The 22,234-nt window shown below is 38.3% G+C and overlaps 1 protein-coding gene across 1 annotated transcript in view; it reads left to right on the forward strand.

The window, feature by feature from the left end:
* LOC137959567 (uncharacterized) overlaps positions 1-3,675 on the forward strand; it is a 5,865-nt gene extending 2,190 nt beyond the window's left edge. Inside the window, exons 6-7 of the mRNA XM_068806930.1 lie at positions 45-240; positions 3,380-3,675. Of these exons, the coding sequence (XP_068663031.1) occupies positions 45-240; positions 3,380-3,675 (492 nt within the window). The remainder of the gene's footprint in view (positions 1-44; positions 241-3,379) is intronic.
* Positions 3,676-22,234: the final 18,559 nt, after the last annotated feature.

Genomic DNA, 22,234 nt, shown 5'->3' on the forward strand with positions numbered 1-22,234 from the left:
ACCTTCCAATTGAGTGAGAACACAAGGCTTATTGGGCTCTCAAGATTTTGAATATTAAGAAGGATGAAAGTGGAGAACACGGGAACTTTCAACTACAAGAGTTAGAGGAAATTCGCAATGATGCCTATGAGAGTGCAAGGATTTACAAGGAAAAGACGAAGGCTTTTCATGACAAGATGATCTCTAGAAAGGATTTACAAGGAAAAGACGAAGGCTTTTCACGGCTTTGTTTGTTTTCGGGTAATTTACGTTTTCGTTGAATTGGACCATTTGTTGTTACTAATGTTTTTCCTCATGGTGCAATTGAAATTCAAAGTTTAGTAACTTCCACAGTGTTCAAGGTGAATAGCCATAGACTTAAACCTTTCTATGAAGGTTTCCAAGTGGATAATGCGGTAACATTGGACCTTAAGTTGAAGAAGGAAGCACTAAGTCGAGCCAATGACAATAAACAAAGGCGCTGCTTGGGAGGCAACCCAAGGGGAGTTTGTTCATTTTTATTTTTATTTCACATTTATATTTTGGTTATTTTTGCCTTCTCTTTACATTTCACCTTACATTGGGGACAATGTAAGTTCTAAGTGTGAGGGAGGGGATTTACGTCGTGTTTCAATTTTGTGTTAAATTTTTTTTTCTTTGTTTTTGTGGTTTTTAATGATTTTTTGTGGTGTATGACATAAGCAAGATTAAATTAGGCTCTTGAAAGATTCATAACATGATTGAATAAGTAATCTTCCAACTGAGAATTAATTAGTCTAGTTATTTTCTTTGAGGATAGTAGTGACTAAATTTGGTAGACAAAAGCTGGTGAGATTTTGAGCGTCTAGACTGACACATCTATATCAGTCTCACTATTTTCTTTCATAAGAGATATTCTTCCATGGATTTGTTTCTCTAGAACTTGCCTTGATTCTCTTTGAGGTGACATTGACACATGCATGCATGAACATGATTAAGGCCCTCTTTGTTATAAGCCACATAAGCCAAATAGCCTACCTTGTAATTAAGTTTTTTTCCTTTTGTTGAACCCCTTTGACCTTTATTGTTTTCTTTTGTTGTTACAATATGGGACCCACCATGGTGCACGATCTGGTGGGACCCACCATGAGGACGTGGGATGCCAGAAAGAGTCCTCACCCAAGCTAGTATGAGTTAAGAAGATAAGAAGCACAAACTGAAATGAGTTAGAAGGCTTGAAGATCAAGTGGGACCCACAAAGATACCATGAGCTGGTGATCTTATCAATATGAGCTGGAAGATCATGTGGACCCATAAGGATAAGGCCATGAACTGGCCTCCTCCCTTATATCCACGTTATTGAAGAAGAGTTCTAGTTCAACTTATATTAGACCTCTAGTAGATTGTGTTATCTTTTCATGATAGACTTATCTTAGAAAGTTAGAGTTGGAATGTAATTAGGAGATTGAAAGGTTAATTTTATAAGGACTCTATCACTTCCTTTACTATAAATAGAGGTATTGTAATTTGGAATTAATCAAGTTACATATCTCCTTGAGTAAATCTCTCTCTCTTTGTTTGGCGCAAATCTCTCTTTTCCTTTTTTTTCTTTCTTCTCTCTACCCGAGAGTTAATGTTCCATTTTCTTCTTTTTATTTCTCCTTTCTCTTGCTCGGAATATTAGAAAGGGGATCCTAAATTCAACATGGTATCAGAGCATTTAATTTAGAATCCCTCATCAAAAGGAATTCTCTAAAGAAGATATGATCAACATGTTATGCACACAATAACATTGCTAAGTTATTTAGAGTCTAATTAATTATTTTTCTTTACTTTACTTTATTTTATTTCAGTTAAAGAATTAATAGGCCATAGTGGAATTTTTGTAATATTTTATCTAGAACCTTGTAAGGGTGAACCCTATTTAAGGGGTAAGAGTAATAAGAAAAGAAGGTCATACGACCTAAACTCTTCGAGCAAGAAAAATTCATAGAACGCAAATCTTGAGTAGATGCTGTTGCAAACGGGAAGAAAGGTCACGGACTTGAAAAATTCAAAAGAATTCTAGAGGTGCAGTCCAAAGCCTGGACATCCAAAATTGGGGACCGTAATATGAAATCAGAGGGGTATTCAGCACAACCCTCCTCGGTAATGGCTAAGTTGGGTTCGACATCAATGAGGGAATAATCCCGAGCTACTTCTGTCTTAAAAAAATTTCAAACTAACCTCTACAAGCTTCTTCGAGTGGAGAAATCCCATATGGCTGTTCGCCATCGGCACAAAGTGAGGCTCTGTCGGAAAAAGGTTTGTTTGGGACTCTCAATCTCAATCTCGGTCTCGGCAGCACAACGAGAATCCGACTTCAACGATTGTTGGGGTAAGTTTCTGCGATGACTTTCTACGATTTTTGTCTGGCTCACTCTCATGTCTCTCAATTTTTTATGAACACACTCTCAAATTGCTTTGAGGGTGCTTCGTTGGCCTGAGAAACAAAGGGCTTGTTGGCCTAAGAAACAAAGGGCTTGTGTGAATGAAATATGAGATGGGAATTTTTTGGGGATTCCGAGAATGGTAGAAAAATTTCTATGGGTGATTCATTTTTCTGTTGATGAGAACAACACTAGTGCTTCTGTTCATTGTCAATTTGAAAACATTGTGCTTAATTTTTTGGGTCCCATGTGTTGAATTTATGGAAAAGTGAAATACTTCAATGACATCAATGACATCAATAACTTGTTGTAATCAGAGTACATGAACCTCTATTTATAATAGATGAAGGTAGTATAGTCCAATTACAGAAAAACTACCCTTGTCCCAATTACACCCAAACTCTAACACTTAAAGATAAGTCCTAACATAATTAAATAACTCAATATAGATAAAAGACAAACATAACTCAAACTAAAACTCTTCTTTGATGTGACCATAAGATAAGATACTTTTATGAGTCCTTCTTGATCTTCCAACTTATGTGATAAGGATGCCAGCTCATGGTAATCATTGTTGGTCCTACTTCTTATGGGCTTGGGCCCATCTTGTGGGCCTTCCTTGGTCATGTGGGCTTAAGCTTATCTTCCAACACCATGTATGCTGCTCGGCCACTATTTATGGCAATTCTTCAACCAGGTGTGAATTCTGAAAAATGAGAGGGTATTCGATGTGAGAAATAATGGTCAGACTGTTAGATTGAACAGTGTGACAAATTGTCGACTTGTTGCTGCTATTGCAGTGCAGAAAGGGAAATGGGTACATGGTTATATTATTAAGAATGGTGTTTCCTTGAATTTATTACTAGGAATTTCTTTGTTGGATATGTATGTGTAATGTGGGACTGATGCTCGCTGGGTATTTAATGAATTACTTGTCATTGTTCATTATACTGCTTTCTGGTGCGTGCCCACATTTCTGTTGATGAGGGCAGGTGCTCAAGTAGATAGACTGGTTGGAGCTAATCCAAATGAGATAATGAAAATGGAAGAGGCTGGGCAGTTGTTTGATGAAATGCTTGGAAGAAAGGGGGAGTACTCGAATTCTATGCTGAGCAGTTTGGGTTTTCTGCAAATAGTAGAGAATATGCTATGGAGGATGAATTATATTGCTGTTCATGAGAACAAAATCAATTTCTGGGCAGATCCTACAAAACACCTTGCTATAATTGTAGTTCTAAATCATCCTTGGGTCTGCCGGGGTGGGGATGCACATGACGAAAACAATTGACAGTACAGTTTTAACAAGCATAAAGCATATTAGGGAAATATTGTTATGGTCCTAGGGTTAAGTACCTATGCCTTCTGCTTCTAACAGGCCGGTCTTTTGGGTAGTATTGGCTAGGTGCTTACCATTTGGTATCAAATGTGCCCAGTGGAGGGTGTTAAGCTAGATGGGGTAAAGCCTAATCATATTACTGTAGTGGCTGTATGTGGGTCTCAAAGACGTAGAGACTTGAAGGAGTCACTCAAGGGTCATCAAGTACGACTCTTGACCAGGCAGACATGGCCAGCACTTGACCTTCTAAGGGTGATAAAGCACAAATTTATTGAGACTCTTCCAATTACTGTTGGTTGTTTAGATGCTTGCCATTATTACAAGAAGCATGCTCCTGCCTTGATGTGTATATCAGTCACTTTGAAAAGATTCAAATTCTGTTCTAAACATGTTGGCAGTGGGGCTTGTGTGCAGAAGATGAAAACTGACAATGAGAATTTTGAAGTAGCTGAGCAGAATGAAACAGGTGCTGTTAATTCTAGAAATCTGGATTTATATGCAAAGTGTGGGATGGCTACAGCCAATTTTTTTTTTTATTGCTGTTGTTTCAGTGCAGATATATGTTGGCATGCTCAGAGGGATACATGACAACTGATGGGATTATGACTTTTAAATTTACTGCTGCTGTGACAGTGCAGAAAGGGCCACAACATCAGAAAATAAAAACTTCTAGAAAGGATGTACATGAGCAGAACTTATCAAGTTCAGGGGCTTTCTCATTGTCTTCAACAAAGGGTGTTACTGGTCATCACCTTGGGGAAAATCTCCTTTTGACTTACTGTCTACAAAACAGTGCTGCCAGACAGCCAAGAAAACAGTGTTGCTGTGGTAATGCAGAAACCGGTGCTAAAAATAGTGGCAGTGCTGAAAACACTGGTAGTGCATAACACAGTGCTGAAAATTGAGATGGGAGGTGCAGAGAAATTTTTTCACTCTATTTCAATCGGAAGGCTTCAAATTTCCGAGGCCATGAATGCCAACTTCCCTGCTGCTGCTGAAACAATTCCCCAGTGCGCACTAGTTGCTCTTCGTGAGTCCTCTCAGCAGAATTACATCAACATTGCTGCTACCAACTCTAGAGGCGACCGAGGCTTCCTAGAGGATATCGTTTATACATTATGTATGAAAAATGATGAGATTGTGACAGTCCTGAGTTTAGAAGTAGTAGCCGCAAGGGGTGTCACCAGGCAGGAGCAAGACCACACTGTTGTTCTCTCCCATATGAAAGTTGTTGCAGCAACTGCAGTAGTGGCAACAAATATCATTGACACTAACAATCAGGAGGAGAAAAAGGCTGTGATTTATGAGGATGATGGCTGTCGACATAAGGTTGTGATTTTTGTGGAGGAAAATATTGCAGAGCAGAAAGAATTACCAATTCTTGGTGTATCCAGGAATTTAGCTGTTGTTGGTGTGGACCCTTCAGTAATGGGCATAGGTTCACCTGTTTCAATTCCTATTACAGTGAAGGCATTGTATGAGGAAGCAGTTCCTGCTTTCTATTTGGGGGAGGTTGGTAATGGCGCTAAAAGGAAGCTTGTGGTCAACATGATAACTTGGGCAGCCAGCCATCATTAGGAATCAGCTCAATCCAGTTACTAAGGTTACCGGGGACATGCTGCATTTTGGCCATAAGGCAGCCGCTGGGGTATATCACACAAGGGCTGTTAATGTAGAAGCCGGAGTTGCCATAATGGAGCTGGTGATAGTTCAACTTGTTGTTTGGTTGCTTAACCGTATTGGGGTGTGCTATTGCAAGTGATGTTGGCAATGAAAAAAATTGCTTATTAGGAGGAATACACCAGTTTTGTTGTCCAGAGGGCTAACACAGATACCACGGATGCTACTTGGGAACAGGTGGAGACATTTGGCAACCAGACCTACCTTCGAGCTTGATGACAAACTCTTTCTCCAAGGGAGGGGGTGTAATATGCATTAACATTGCTAAGTTATTTAGAGTCTAATTAATTGTTTTTCTTTACTTTACTTTATTTTATTTCAGTTAAAGAATTAATAGGTCATAGGAGAATTTTTGTAATATTTTATCTAGATCCTTCTAAGGGTGAACCCTATTTAAGGGGTAAGAGTAATGAGAAAAGGCAAATATTGATTTAGAGTAAACACGGGTTTTGAGTTCTCCTCAACGAGCTTAGGGGTGTGCATTCTCCTTAATGAACCTAGGGCTTTCAAGCTTCCCTTCGGCTTGATTTTCGTCTTTCTCTTCTTCCTTCCTACGAATCGTTGTGTCAGATCCGGGATCGTAACAAAACACCACTCAAAGAAGCCTCTTTGTGAAGAAAGATCACAAACCATGAGATAAGTGTTTAATTTTTTTTTTTTTTTTTTACTTCAAGTTATTGATTTCTAAATTTAGAAGATGATTTAAAGATGAGTATGTGAATGTTTTTTATCTTATGATATTGTTGATATGCATGCCTCTCCATATAGAAGAAGCTATCAAAATAATTTTTTCTGTTTTGAAATTCTTTTAGTCGAGACCAGTCCATGATCAGATTGTTGGAATTTTTTTTTCGTGGGAACAAGAATCCCCTGATATAGAAGACTGTTATTGAGTCTCTTATGAGTGGTATTAAAGAAACAAAAATCAGAATAGTGATTTAGCATCAATGCTACAGTGCTCCATACATCGAGTTGTTTGAAGAATACTACTTGATCGTTAGAATTTTTCTTTTTGAAGAAGGGCCTATCATGTCCAAAGAGAATATGAATATCAAAAGTGATATACTGAGAATTACCACTATACCCTTACGTGGGGTATCAAATTTTATGAGTTGGTCCACATTGGTTCAGAGGTTTCTTATAACAAAAGACCTATTTGCTAACTGTTGGAAGATGGGCTCAAGCCCACAAGCTCAAGGCTAGAACCCCTCAAGTCAAAGGAGTAAAAAAGTGGTTATTTATGGTATATTCCATTAAGGATGGCATGCAGATGTAAATACATTGTCTTAGTATGTCTTTTAATCTATTGAGTTGTAACCCTAAGGGCTTTGTAACACTATAAATAAGAGCATTGGCTAAGAGGTAAGGCATTCAAGCCTTTTTCTCTCTTTGAGAAAACGTCCAGCCACCCTCTCTTCTCCCCTGACGCATTCTCTCCTTCCCTTAATCCAAACTCTCCTCTCTAACGGCCTTCTCCTTTCTCCCTCTTCTCTCTCTTCTCTCCTTCTTCTTCCACGTTAACCTAAAGTCATTCTCATGGGGTCCTAACTTCTACATGGTATCAGAGCTTGGAGGTTAGGATCCCTATTCAAGTAGTTATGTCATCCATTGAAGAAGTTTCCAATTACCTCAGTTGGGCACAATAGGTTCGAAGGGTTCTCATTACTCGTGACCTTCTTAGTCATGTTATCAAAATCCCTCCTCTGATTGATGAAAAAGAGGAAGTCTACCATAAATGGGTAAAAAAGGATAACATGGTTATCAGTTGGCTTATTAATAGCATGGAAGAGAATGTTGCTAACAATGTGGTCCACTTGGAAACTTCCAAGGATATTTGGAACACATGTGCTAAGCTCTATTCTAGTACCTCCTCCTTGAAAAGAGTATATGATGTTTTCCAAAGTATGTTGGCTACCAAACAAGGAGATAATATTCATGAGTTTCTGGCCTGATTTTTTGGCCTTCTCCAAGATTGGAAAATTTCTCAACCATACTCCACTGACATTGCTGTCCAAGAAAAACAGCGCAAGGCCTTGGTAGCGGCTATTTGCCTTACCTATATTAAGTCGTATCTAGAGGTGGTTAAGACTCAGCTTCTTAGTTCCTCTGCCTTTCCCTCTTTTGATGACATAAGTGCTACGTTGTTATGGAGTCTTGATCCATCTCCTTCTTCTTCGATTGATGCTTCATCAGTTTTGTTCTCTAGTAATTGGGGTACATCATCCCCATTTTGAGGACTCGGAAGAAATACAAGAGGAGGCCGCAATAGAGGTGGTCGAACGGGTCCGACCCATTCCCGCACTGAGCCTCGATTGTGCACTTACTATGATGGTCAAAACCACCTTGTGGATTCATGCTATAAACTCCATGGTAAGCTTGATTGGGCGACAGCCAATCCAACCTCAGTTAATGTTGAGAAAAAGGAGGATAGGACTGATTCTCATTATGGGAATGTGATTATTTTTGTGGAAGACTATGCTGTAATTCAGAAGCTAAAATCCTTATTGAATTAGTCCTCTACTCAATCAGGCCCTACTGCTGCCATTACCATTGCCTCATGTATGAATTTTTCCGCTTCAACCTCTTCCTCTTGGATCATTGACTCTGGGCTTCCGAACACTTGTCAGGTAACAAACAAATGCTTCATTCATTGTCTCCATGTCTTCCTCATAAATTAGTCACTATTGCTAATGGTTTCCATACCAAGGTGCTTGGCAAGGGTTCCTCCTCTCTTACTGCATCTATTCCTATCCATTATTTGTTCCTCAATTTCCGTTAAATTTGCTCTCTGTTAGTCAATTAACCAAACAATTGAATTGTTGTGTAACATTCTCACCATCTTCGTGTATATTTCAGGATCTAACTACAAAACCGGATATTTGGTGGTAGCCATGAAAAATGGGGTTTATACTATTTTAATCTTCCACCAGTAGTTGCTATTTTATCCACTACATCCGAGGCTCAACTGTGGCACAACCGGATTGGTCATCCATCTACCTCGTCACTTTGTTCTTTAGTTCCATCTCTTAAATTTGTCTAATTTTAATTGTGAGGCATGTCAATTAAGTAAGCATGTTTGGAGTACATATTCTCCTCGTCTTACAACTACTAGTACTGCTTCATTTTTATTAATATATTATGATGTATGGGGCCTTTAAAGGTCTCTAAGGTTCAATATTTTATTACTTTTGTGGACGATTTTACCCGAGTGACTTGGTTGTTTTTGTTTAAAGAACCATAAGAAATTCTTTCTATTCTTAAAAACTTTCATGCAATGGTTCTAACGCAATTTGGAAAAAAAATTCAAATCCTTAGATCCGATAATGCTAAGGAATATTTTTTTAATGAGTTTAAATCGTTTTGTGAGGGTAATGGGCTTCTTCACCAAACATCATGTGCCTATACCCCTCAACAAAATGGTGTTGTTGAAAGAAAGAATCGTCACCTCCTTGAAGTTGCTCAGGGCCTCCTCTACTCCATGAAGGTACCCTACTTTTATTGGCTTCATGCTATTCTTCCAACATGTTTTCTCATCAATATGTTACCTTCATCAATACTTAGAAATCAAACTCCATATTCTATTTTGTTTCATGGTGAAGATCCATTTTTTCTTCCTTTTAAAGTATTTGGTTACACATGTTTTGTTCATGATACTTCACCACATAAAAGTAAACTTGATCCTCGGTCTCTGAGGTGTATTTTTTGGGGTTATTCTCAAACTCAGAAAGGATATATTTATTATAATCCTACACTTCGGATTTTTACGTTGATGGTATCTAGGGATGTGACTTTCTTTGAAGACACTTCCTTCTACTTCTCTCTTGAGGCTCCTCCAGGGATGTGACTTTCTTTGAAGACACTTCCTTCTACTTCCCTCATGAGGCTCCTCCAGGGATGTGACTTTCTTTGAAAACTCCATGCCCGCTTGTTCCATTTAATGATGATATTATTCAACCCCCTGAAGCACCGGTTGTGCCCCTGTGGAGTTGTCCAATCCACCTGAGGTAAGTCTTTCTCCTCCTCATATGTTTGGACCTGAATTTGATACTCGACTTATTGCATTACAAAAGGAAACCCGTTCTTGTACTACGTCTCATCCAATTGCCAATTTTATGTCTTCTCATCGCTTATCTTCTGAGTGTGTTAAGTTTTTTGCTTCTCTTTCGTTTGTTTCCATACCACAATCCTATCAAGAGGCCCTGAAGCATCCAGGATGGAAGGCGGATATGGATGAAGAAATGCATGCATTATATGAAAATCAAACATGGACATTGGCATCACTCCCAGAAGGGAAAAGACCGGTTGGTTGCAGATGGGTTTTTTTGGTGAAACACAACCCAGATGGGTCGGTTTCTCGCATTAAAACATGTCTGGTTGCAAAAGGTTATACTCAATGCTATGGGATAGATTATAAAGATACTTTCTCTCCAGTTGCAAAACTAAACTCGGTATGTATCATCCACTCTATTGTTGTATATCAGCTCGATGTAAAAAATGCATTTGAAATGGTGATATACGCGAAGAAATTTATATGGTACAACCACCAAGAGATGTGGTTGAGGGGGAGTCTATATGCAGGTTAAATAAATATTTATATGGGATCAAACAGTCCCCTCGGGCCTGGTTTGATAAATTTAGTCAAGCGTTTCTACAATTTGGTCGGTTGATCACTCAATATATGTTAAAGATACTATGAAAGGAAAGATATTATTGGTAGTTTACGTTGATGATATTATCTTGACTAGTAATGATGCTCATAGTATACAAGAAGTGAAGAATATGATATGTAAAGAGTTCAAGACAAAAGATTTGGGTAAGCTCAAATATTTTTTGGGTATTGAAGTCCTTTAGTCAAATCATGGAATAGTATTGTCTCAAAGAAAATACGTCTTGGATCTTCTTGAAGAAATAGGAATGAAGGGTTGTAGACCAGTTGATACACCTATGGATGCTAATTAAAAATTGTGTGCCACAACTGGAAAAGATGTTGACACTGGCAAATATCAAAGACTTGTGGGAAAATTGATCTATCTCACGGTAACCAGGCCAGATATATCCTATGCAATGAGTGTGGTAAGCCAATTCATGCACAAACCACAAATTACTCACTTGCAAGCATTGGAGAGAATACTACGATACTTAAAAGGTGCTCCAGGAAGAGGATTGCTATATAAACAACATGGTCACTTCAATATAGAAGGCTTCTTAGATGCAGATTGGGTTGGATCACCCAATCATAGAAAATCTACGTCTGAGTATTGTACCCTTGTTGGGGGGAACTTGGTCACATGGAAAAGCAAAAAGAAAAACAAGATTGCAAGATCTAGTACTGAAGCAGAATACCGAGCTATGGCCCACACTGTAAGTGAAATTTATGGATAAAGATTCTTCTTACTGAATTGGGATTTTATAAAGGAGGCTTTATAGGCCTACATAGTGATATTCAAGCAGCTATTCACATTACGTCAAATTCAGTCTTCCATGAAAGAACTAAACATCTTGAAGTGGGTCGTCATTTTATATGGGAAAAGTTTCAAGCAAGAATAATTTCTCTTAAGTATGTTTCATCTCAAGAGAAATTATCTGATACTCTCACCAAATCGGTAATACCCAAAATTCTATCTTATATAGGTGGCAAGTTGGGTATTTATGATGTATTTTCTTCTTCAGCTTGAGAGGGAGTGTTGGAAGATAGGCTCAAGCCCATAAGCTCAAGGCTAGAAGCCCACAAGTCAAAGGAGTGGCAAAGTGGTTATTTATGGTATGTTCCATATGGATGGCATGAAGATGTAAATACATTGTCTTAGTATGTCTTTTAATCTATTGAGTTGTAACCCTAAGGACTTTTAACACTATAAATAAGAGCATTGGCTAAGAGGTAAGGCATTCAAGCATTTTCCTCTCTTTGAGAAAACGTCCAGCCACCCTCTCTTCTCTCTTGACGCATTTTCTCTTTCCCTTAATCCAAACTCTCCTCTCAAACGTCCTTCTCCTTTCTCCCTCTTCTCTCTCTTCTCTCCTTCTTCTTCCATGTTAACCTAGAGTCATTCTCATGGGGTCCAAACTTCTACAGTCACCTCACCACCCGAGGGCCACCTATTGATGAAGATGATATTTTGTATCACAAATGGTTGAAAAATGATACCTTGGTAATTAGTTGGCTAATCAACAGCATGGAAGAACATGTCTCCAACAATGTCATTCATCTTGACACTTCTAAACAAATTTGGGAGACATGTGCTAAATTGTACTCTTGCCCGGATACTCTACATAGACCATATGATTTTCTCCAAAGGATGTTGCATACTAAACAAGGAAAAAATATCCATGAGTACTTGGCCCGCTTTAGAGGCTTTCTTCAAGAGTGGAAGTTAGCTCAGCCTTCAACCACATATATTTCTATCCAAGACAAGCAGAAGGAAGCCTTAATTACTGCTATTTTTCTTTCAAATATTAAACCACATCTTGAGATTGCCAAGAGTCAACTTCTGAGTGCTTCCACTGTCCCCAAGTTTGACGATGTCTATGCAACACTACTCCGTATTCCAGACACTTCTTCCTCCACTACTGAAGTATAATCCACTATGTATTCTGATCATAGAGGAACATCTAACCATGGCCATGACCAAGGCAGAAGTTATAGAATAGGCAGAGGAAGAGGTGGAAGGACTGGTGTCAGCAGAGTAGATGGGAAAGAATGTACTCATTGTGAGAAATTTGGCTACACTATAGATCAATGCTATTACAAGGATTACAAGGCATGTAGTTACTATGGACAATATGGGCATTATAAAGAAATATTCTATAAAGCCAATGGATAGTAAAAATTGACAAAGGCTAATCAAGCCTTTGTAAGTGATAGAAAAGAAGAACAACCCACAAAATCAGCAGCACAAAAAAAAATTATTGATGAAAAGTATGAGCTATTTCAGAAAATGAAGACAATGCTGGGTTCTTCTCCTAGTTCCTCAACAACTACTGCTACCACTACTGCTTCAGGTATGCTATCTGTCTCATCTTCATCCTAGATAATTGACTCAGGAGCCTCCGGGCATCTTACAGGTAACAAAAATTTATTACATTCTCTATCTGCGAGTCTTTAACACAAGTTTGTTACCATAACTGACAGTTCTCAAACCAAAGTCCAAGGGAAAGGATCCACTTATGTCACACCATCATTTTCGCTCACTAATATTCTTTTCGTTCCTACATTCCATTTAAATCTATTATTTTTTAGTCAGCTAACAAAATATTTTAATTGTTCTGTTACCTTCTCACCCACTTCATGTGTATTTCAGGATCATATAACGAAGCAGTGGATTGGTGGAGGCCATGAACAAGGGGGGCTTTACTACATGGACGTGCCAAAAATGAATATGGTTTCCACTACTAAAAATGAGACAAGTTTATGACACAATCAATGGGGACATCCATCTACATAGTCTCTTCATTATATGTTTCCTACTCTTAAAGTAAGGTCAGAATTTAGTTGTGAGGTTTGTCAATTGAGTAAAAATCAAAGGAGTACATACTCTCCTCATACAGAAATCAAAAGTATTACTCCATTTTCTTTAATTCATACTGATGTCTGGGGACTCTTGAGTGTCTCAAATATTTCTCTTGCAAAATATTTTATTACATTTATTGATGATTTCACTCGCACAACTTGGTTGTTTGTATTTAAGAAGCGTTATGAGACCATTTATTTTTAAGTCATTTCATGCTATGGTACTCACACAGTTTGGTCAAAAAATAAAAATACTTATGTCTTATAATGCCAAAGAATAAGTTTATGTTGGAAGATGGGCTCAAGCCCACGAGCTCAAGACAAGAAGCCCACACGTCAAAGGAGTGGCATATGTGTAAAATATGGTACTTTCCATAAAGATGGCATAGAAGTGCAAATATGTGTTCCTTTTATGTCTTTTGTTTTATCAAGTTGTTGCCCTAAGGGCATTGTAAAACTATAAATAAAGGCATTGGCTAAGAGGTAGGGCATTGAAGCACTCTCCTCTCTTTCCACAAATTCATCCAGCCCTCATTTTTCTTTTTGATGCAACCCTCTTCTCCCTTAATCCAAACTCTCTCCTTCCACGTTCTTCTTCTTCTCTTCTCCTTCTCTCTTCTTCTTCTTCTTCTTCTTCTTCTTCTTTCTTGTTGATCTAAGGATCCTTTCATGAGATCCTAAATTCTACATGGTATCAGAGCAAGGAGTTTAGGATCTCTCTTCATGAAGTTATTATGAAATCTGTTCAAGAAGTTGTAAAAGGAATTCAGTCATGAAGAGATAAGTTCATGCTCTTCTTATTTACTTTCTTTTTTTGTTTCCTTTTCTTATTGACATACTCCTTTTTACTTTTTTTCTTAACTTCTTGAATTTTGAGTCACATCAAGTCAAGATAAATCTTTATATGTTGTAAGGATTTATTTCTATGACTAAATTGATGTTATAATCTGGACTCCTTGTAAATCAATTACAAGAGTGATCAAGATCATTTGCTGTTTGCATCTTATTAAGATTGATGGGTGAAATTCAATTACCTTTATGTAATTTGGATCCATCTCATTTGAGGTAGAATTTCAGCCCATGTTGCTGCACCTTCTCCTACTTAAGGTTGCTCATGGGTTTGTGTTATGTTGTTGGATGCCCATTATATGTTTGATGAAATTCCAGTAGTCATTTACCCTTTGTAGTTCCATTTTTTTTAACTTCAACAATTGAATTTTTGTTTACGTAGAAGTCTCCCATGAGCTGAAGATAAATCTCTTCCAAGTGTCTTGGTTTGCCGTTAAATCTTCTCTAAATTTTTGTTTATTGCTCGTTTGTGTTGGAGTTTGGATTAAGGCCTAATCGGTTGCATATACTTTCTTCTCTTTGTTCTTATGAATACAAGAGAAGTTGAGTGATGGCTGGATGTTATTATCACTTTCTAAAGGCACAAATTTGTTGATAATTTGGTGCTTGCCCTCGTGAAAGAAATTGGTTCTTGTTCTCTTTTGTTGGTGACTGATTTGGTCTACGGGTTCTTCAAATTATATTGAGTAATTGTTCTTGAAGAAGGCCTTTTCCCTTGACCTCCATATTTTACTTGCCTCATCATGGAGATTGGATACAATAGTAATAAGAGTGATATACTCCGTATTACTACAATTTCACTTAGAGGTCTCTCCAATTACATGAGCTGGTCACAATCGGTTCGGAGGGTTCTTATTACTCGTGACCTCTTGAGCCACGTTGTTAACTTTCCTCCTCCAATTGATGAAGAAGATGCGTCCTACCATAAGTGGGTTAAGGATGATAACATGGTGATAAATTGGCTCATTAATAGCATGGAAGAGCAGGTGACCAACAATGTGGTCCACTTGGAAACCGCCAAGAACATATGGGACATTTATGCCAAGCTTTACTCAAGCACTACTTCATTACAAAAATTATATGATATCTTACAAAACATGTTGCATATGAAACATGGAGATAATATTCATGAATTTTTGGCACGGTTTTGAGGTCTTCTTCAAGAATGGAAACTAGCTCAGTCGTATTCCACTGATATTGCCATTCAAGAATGACAAAGAGAGGCTTTGGCAGCAGCCATTTTCTTATCGAATATTAAACCATACCTTGAGGTGGCCAAAACTCTGCTTCTAAGTTCTTCTGCTCTTCCATCCTTCGATGATATTAGTGCCACATTACTTCAGATACCGGATCCATCCCCTCCTTCTCCTATTGATGCTCCATCGGCGATGTTCTCTGGCAATCGGGGAACATCTTCCTCATCCCGAGGATGGGGCAAAAATATGAGAGGGGGTTGAACTATGAGAGGGGCTGAAAAGAGAGGTGGTAGAACGGGTCAGAATTCTTTGCGTACTGACCTTCAACTTTGCACTTATTGTGGCCGTGAGAACCACCTTGTGGCATCATGCTGGAAACTTCATGGCAAGCCTGATTGGGCCACAACTAACCCAGTCTCGGTTAACGTTGAGAAAAATAAAGATAAGGCTGATTCATCATCTGGAAATGTGACTCTTACGGCTGAGGATTATGCTGCATTTCAGAAAATGAAGTCCTTCATGGAATCATCTATTCCCTCATCATCTACTGCAGCCACTACTATTGCCTCAGGTATGCTTTCTTCCTCTTCTTCCTCTTCCTCTTGGATCATCGACTCCGGGGCCTCAGAACATCTATCAAGTAACAAACACTTGTTGCAATCCTTATCTCCTTGTTATCCTCATAAATTCGTTACTATTGCTGATGGTACCCAAACCAAGGTCCTTGGCAAAGGTTCCTCCTCTCTTACTTCATCTATTCCCCTTCAAGATGTTTTGTTTGTTCCTCAATTTCCTTTAAATTTTCTCTCGGTTAGTCAATTGACCAAATAATTAAATTGCCCTATCACCTTCTCACCGTCTTCTTGTGTCTTTCAGGATCTCACTACGAAGCAGGTGATTGGTGGTGGTCATGAAAAGGGGGGTTTGTACTACTTCACTCTTCCACCATTAGCTGCATTATCGTCCACCACATCTGAGGCCCAACTTTGGCACAACCAACTTGGTCATCCGTCTACCCCTTCACTTCATTCTTTGGTTCCATCTTTAAAAGGATTTTCTAATTTCAGTTGTGAGGTTTGTCAATTAAGAAAACATGTCAGGAGTACATATTCTCCTCGTCTTACAACTACAAGTACTAATCCGTTTGAGCTAATACATTCTGATGTATGGGGCCCTTTATGTGTCTCAAATATTTCCCAAGTTAAATATTTTGTCATTTTTGTTGATAATTTTACTCGAGTGACTTGGTTATATCTATTTAAAGAGCGTTCTAAAATTCTTCCCTTGTTTAAAAAATTTCATGCTATATTCTTGACACAATTTGGGAAGAAAATTCAAACCCTTAGATCTGATAATACTAAGGAATACATGTCTCATGACTTCAAATCATTTTGTGAGAGTAATGGGCTTATTCATCAAACATCATGTGCCTATATTCCTCAACAAAATGGTGTTGCTGAAAGAAAGAATCGTCATCTTCTTGAAGTTACTCGGGGCCTCCTCTACTCCATGAAGGTACCCTATTTCTATTGGCCTCATGCTATACTTACATCATGCTTTCTAATTAATAGGTTACCTTCATCAGTCCTTCATCATAAAACTCCTTACTCTGTGTTATTTAATGGTAAAGATCTTTTTTCTCTTCCTTTGAAAGTGTTTGGATATACGTGTTTTGTTCATGTTACATTCCCACATAAAAATAAACTTGATCCTCGGTCTATGAAGTGCATTTTTTTGGGGTACTCTCGCACCCAGAAAGGTTATGTCTGTTACAATCCTACCCTTCAGAGGATGTTTATCTCTAGGGATGTGACTTTCTTTGAGGACACCCCTTCTACTCCTCCCATGATGCTCCTCCAGGATGGACTTGTCCTTCTGCTACTCCTTGTTCGCTTGTGCCATTCAATCTTGAAGTGGAACCATCCCTTAATGCTCCAGTTGTACCTTCACCTATGGAGTTGTCGGATCCACCCGAGGTAAGTCCTTCTCCTCCTATGTATGGGCCTGAATTTGATACTTGGCCTATTGCTTTAAGAAAAGAACGTCGCTCCTATACTATTTCACATCCTATCTCAAATTTTATGTCTCACCATCGCTTGTCTTCTGAGTGTTTTCAGTTTCTTGCATCCCTTTCTTCTACTTTCATTCTGCAGTCGTATCAGGAGGCCCTGAGACATCCAGGATGGAAGGTGGCTATGGATGAAGAAATGCATGCCTTATACGAAAACCAAACCTGGTACTTAAAATACTCCCGAAAGGTAAAAGACCAGTTGGTTGTCGATGGGTTTTTTCAGTGAAACATAATCCGGATGGATCGGTTGCTCGTCTTAAAGCTCGACTGGTTGCTAAGGGCTATACGCAGTGCTATGGGATAGATTATGAGGAGACCTTCTCTCCTATTGCAAAATTGAATTCTGTAAGCATCATCTTATTTATTGCTGCTAATTCCTCATGGCCCATCTATCAGTTGGATGTTAAAAATATTTTTTTAAATGGTGATATCAGTGAGGAAATTTATATGGTTCAACCAACTGGTTATGTGGTTGAGGGGGAGTCAGTATGCTGGTTAAAAAAAGTCTTTATGTGGGGTTAAGCAGTCCCCTCGGGCTTAGTTTGATAAATTTAGTCAAACACTCCTACGGTTTGGTTTTCATCTGTGCTTAGTTGATCATTCCATATATTATAAACATACGGTCAAAGGGAAAATATTATTGGCCATATACGTGGATGATATTATCTTAACCGGTGATGATACTTTGAGCATACAAGAAGTGAAGCAGATGATATGTCAGGAATTCAAGACTAAAGACCTTGGTATGCTTAAATATTTTTTGTGTATAGAAGTTCTTCAATCCAAACATGGGATAATATTGTCTCAAAGGAAATATGTCTTGGATCTCCTTTAATAAACAGGAATGAAGGGTTGTAGACCAGTTGACACACCTATGGATACAAATGTAAAATTATGTGTCACAAATGAAGAAGATATTGATATTGGCAAATATCAAAGACTTGTGGGAAAACTTATTTATCTCACGGTAACTAGGCTAGACATATCATATGCTGTAAGTGTGTGAGTCAATTCATGCACAAACCACAAATTACCCATTGGCAGGCTTTAGAGAGAATATTACGTTATCTAAAAGGAGCTCCAGGAAGTGGATTGATGTATAAAAAACATGGGCACTTCAACATAGAAGACTTCTCAGATGTAGGTTGGACTGGATCTCCTGATGATAGAAAATCTACATCAGGATATTGTACTCTGGTTGGGGGAAACTTGGTTACATGGAAAAGTAAGAAGCAAAATGTGGTGCAAGATCTAGAGCCGAAGTAGAATACAGAGCTATGACCCATACCGTTAGTGAACTTTTATGGGTCAGGACCCTTCTTACCAAACTAGGTTTTTCTAAAAGGGGTCCATGAATCTGCATTGTGATAATCAAGCAGCCATTCATATCACTTCAAATCCAGTTTTTCATGAAAGAACTAAACATATTGAGGTGGATTGTCATTTTATACGGGAGAAGTTTCAAGCAGGAATAATCCCTCTCAAACATGTGTCATCTCAAGAGCAAGTAGCTGATATTCTCACTAAACCCGTTACATCTAAAATTCTATCGTTTATATGTGGCAAGCTAGGTATTTATGATGTCTTTTCTCCTCCAGCTTGAGGGGGAGTGTTGGAAGATGGGCTCAAGCCCACGAGCTCAAGACAAGAAGCCCACACATCAAAGGAGTGGCATATGTGTGAAATATGGTACTTTCCATAAAGATGGCATAGAAGTGTAAATATGTGTTCCTTTTATGTCTTTTGTTTTATCAAGTTGTTGCCCTAAGGGCATTGTAAAACTATAAATAAAGTCATTGGCTAAGAGGTAGGGAATTGAAGCACTCTCCTCTCTTTCCACAAATTCGTCCAGCCCTCATTTTTCTTTTTGACGCAACCCTCTTCTCCCTTAATCCAAATTCTCTCCTTCCACTTTCTTCTTCTTCTCTTCTCCTTCTCTCTTCTTCTTCTTCTTCTTTCTTGTTGATCTAAAGTTCCTTTCATGAGATCCTAAATTCTACAGTTTCCAAAGACCTTTACTCTTTCTTTCAAGAAAATGGCATTATCCATCAAACATCATGTGTCTACACTCCTCAACAAAATGGTGTAACCAAATGGAAAAATCGTCATATTCTTGAGGTAGCTCGAGTTTTATGATATGCCATGAAAGTACCCTACTTTTATTGGCCACATGCAATCCTTACGACTTGCTTTCTTATAAATCATCTACCATCTTCCGTTTTTGGTAATAAATCTCCTTACTCTAGATTATTACCAAATGATGATCTTTTTTCACTACCTTTGAAAGTCTTTGGATGTCAATGCTTTGTTCATAATTCATTTCCTAGACACAAAAAACTTGATCCTAAATCTTTCAAGTGTATCTTCTTAGAATACTCTCGACACAAAAGGGTTATGTTTGCTATAGTCCTACTCTTCAATGTTTGTTTGTGTCCAGGGATGTAACATTTTTTGAAGACTCATTTTATTCTGACAGTGCTTCTCCTGGTCTGTCCTTAGTACCAATTTCCCCTCGACTGGTTGTGCCCCATGATATAGAGTTTATTCATCCCCCACAGCAAGTGGCCGAGACCACACCTACCGAGTTAATAGATCCCACAGAGGTAAGTCCTTCATCCCCTGTTATTTTTGGCCCTCAGTATGATACTCGTCCTTTTTCTGTAAGGAAAGAACCTAGATCATGCACTAGACCTTCTACTTCTCATCCCATTTCAAATTTTGTGTCTCATCATCGCCTCTCACCTCTATGTTGTCAGTTTCTTTCTTCTATTTCCTCCATATCTATTCCACATTCCTATCAGGAGGCTCTACAACATCCAATATGGAAGGCAGCAATGGTTGAAGAAATGAAGGCACTTATTGACAATCAGACATGGTCACTGGTTCCTCTTCCAACAGATAAAAAAACTTGTTGGTTGCAAGTGGGTTTATACTGTCAAACATAATCCGGATTGGTCAATAGCACGACTGAAGGCTTGAATGGTTTCTAAAGGTTATACTTAGTATTATGGAATTGATTATGAAGAAACCTTCTTTCTAGTGGCAAAAATGAACTTGGTACGTATATTATTATCTCTAGCGGCCAATTCATCATGGCCGATATATCAACTTGATGTGAAAAATGCATTTCTGAATGGGGATATTGAAGAAGAAATTTATATGTAACAACCACTTGGGTATGTGGTTGAGGGGGAGTCAGTATGACGACTAAAAAAAATCTTCGTATGGTCTCAAGCAATCCCCACGGGCATGGGTTGAGAAATTTGGTCAAGCCCTCATACTGGCCGGATTTTACAGATGCTCTAGAGATCACTCAGTATTTATTGAAAACACACCAAGAGGTAAGGTAATTTTGGCAATATGTTGATGATATCATTTTAACTGGTAGTGATTCTGAAGGCATCCAGAAAACAAAGGAAAAAATATGTGCTGAATTCAAGACAAAGGATCTTGGACTAAAATATTTTTTTGGGTATTGACGTATTACAATCGAGACATGGGATTGTGCTATCCCAAAGGAAGTATGCCCTTGATCTACTAGAGGAGACAGAAATGATGGGATGCAAGCCATCAAAAACTCCTATGGACTCAAATACAAAATTATGTGGAGGCATTGGAGAAGATGTAGATATTGGGAAATATCAAAGACTAGTTGGAAGACTTATTTACCTGTGTGTAACAAGGCCGGATATATCATACGTAGTAAGTGTGGTAAGTCAATACATACACAAGCGACAACTTAGTCATTGGCAAGCACCTGAAATGATACTACGATATCTGAAAGGAGCTCTAGGAAGAGGGTTTTTTTATAAAAACCATGGTCTCTTCAACATCGGAGGATTCTTAGATGAAGACTGGGTTGGATCCTTGGATGACAAAAAATCTACTTCAGAAGTTTGTACGATGGTTGGGGGGAATTTGGGTACATGGAAAAGCAAGAAGCAAAATGTAGTAGCATGATCTAGTGCAGAAATAGAATACAGAGCCATGGTACACACTATTAATGAACTACTATGGATAAGATCTCTTCTCACTAAATTGGGATTCTACAAATAAGCTCTGATGGATCTATATTGTGATAATCAAGCAGCAATACACATTACATCAAATCCAGTCTTCCATGAAAGAACAAAGCATATTAAAGTGGACTGCCATCTTATACGAGAAAAGTTCCAAGCATGCTTTTGATCTCTAAGGCATATATCATCACAAAGTCAAGTTGCAGATATTCTCACCAAGCTGGTCACTCACAAGATTATGTCTACCATATGCAGGAAGCTGGGCATCTATGATGTTTTCTCACCCCCAACTTGAGGGGGAGTGTTACAATGTGGGACCCACCATGGTCCACGAGCTGGTGGGACCCACCATGAGGACATTTGATGCCAAGAAGAGTCCTCACCCAAACTAGCACGAGTTAAGAAGATAAGAAGCACAAGCTAAAATGAGTTAGAAGACTTGAAGATCAAGTGGGACCCACAAAGATACCACGAGCTGGTAATCTTATCAATATGAACTAGAAGATCATGTGGGACCCATAAGGATAAGGCCACGAGCTGGCCTCCTCCCTTATATCCACGTTATTGAAGAATATTTCTTGTTCAACTTATATTAGACCTATAGTAGATTGTGTTACCTTTTCATGATAGACTTATCTTAGAGAATTAGAGTTGGAATGTAATAGGAGATTGAAAGGTTAATTTTATAAGGACTCTATCACTTCCTCTACTATAAATAGAGATGTTGTAATTCAGAATTAATCAAGTTATGCATCTCCTTCTTGAATAAATCTCTCTCTCTCTTTGCTTGGCGCACATCTCTCTTTTCCTTTTTTTCTTCTCTCTACCCGAGAGCTCTTCTTCCCTTTTCTTCTTTTTATTTCCCCTTTCTCTTGCTCGGAATATTGGAAAAAAAGATCCTAAATTCAACATTTGTGAACTCAAATTAAAACCTTTAAACTTGAAGAAAAAAAAACCTTTACCCAAGCCGTAGAGCTAGTGGAGCATTATTTCACCATTATGATTTGTATGGGGGTGCAAGATATAAGTGTGGGGGTGTCTGGATTTGTAGTATGGCTATGACTGGTGAAAGGGAACATGTTTTCAGCCTCAATTCATGAGTTCCATTGTTAGTGTAATTTTGAAAAAAAAAAAAAAAGAGAAGAGAAAAAGAAAAGAAGAAAGGAAGTGATGGAGGGAATGGCTTTTA

The sequence above is a fragment of the Aristolochia californica genome, unplaced genomic scaffold (assembly GCF_029961685.1).
Source record: "Aristolochia californica isolate CCGP_79_NKW_82.1479 unplaced genomic scaffold, dmAriCali1.0.hap1 SCAF_3, whole genome shotgun sequence".
NCBI classification, from domain to species: domain Eukaryota; kingdom Viridiplantae; phylum Streptophyta; class Magnoliopsida; order Piperales; family Aristolochiaceae; genus Aristolochia; species Aristolochia californica.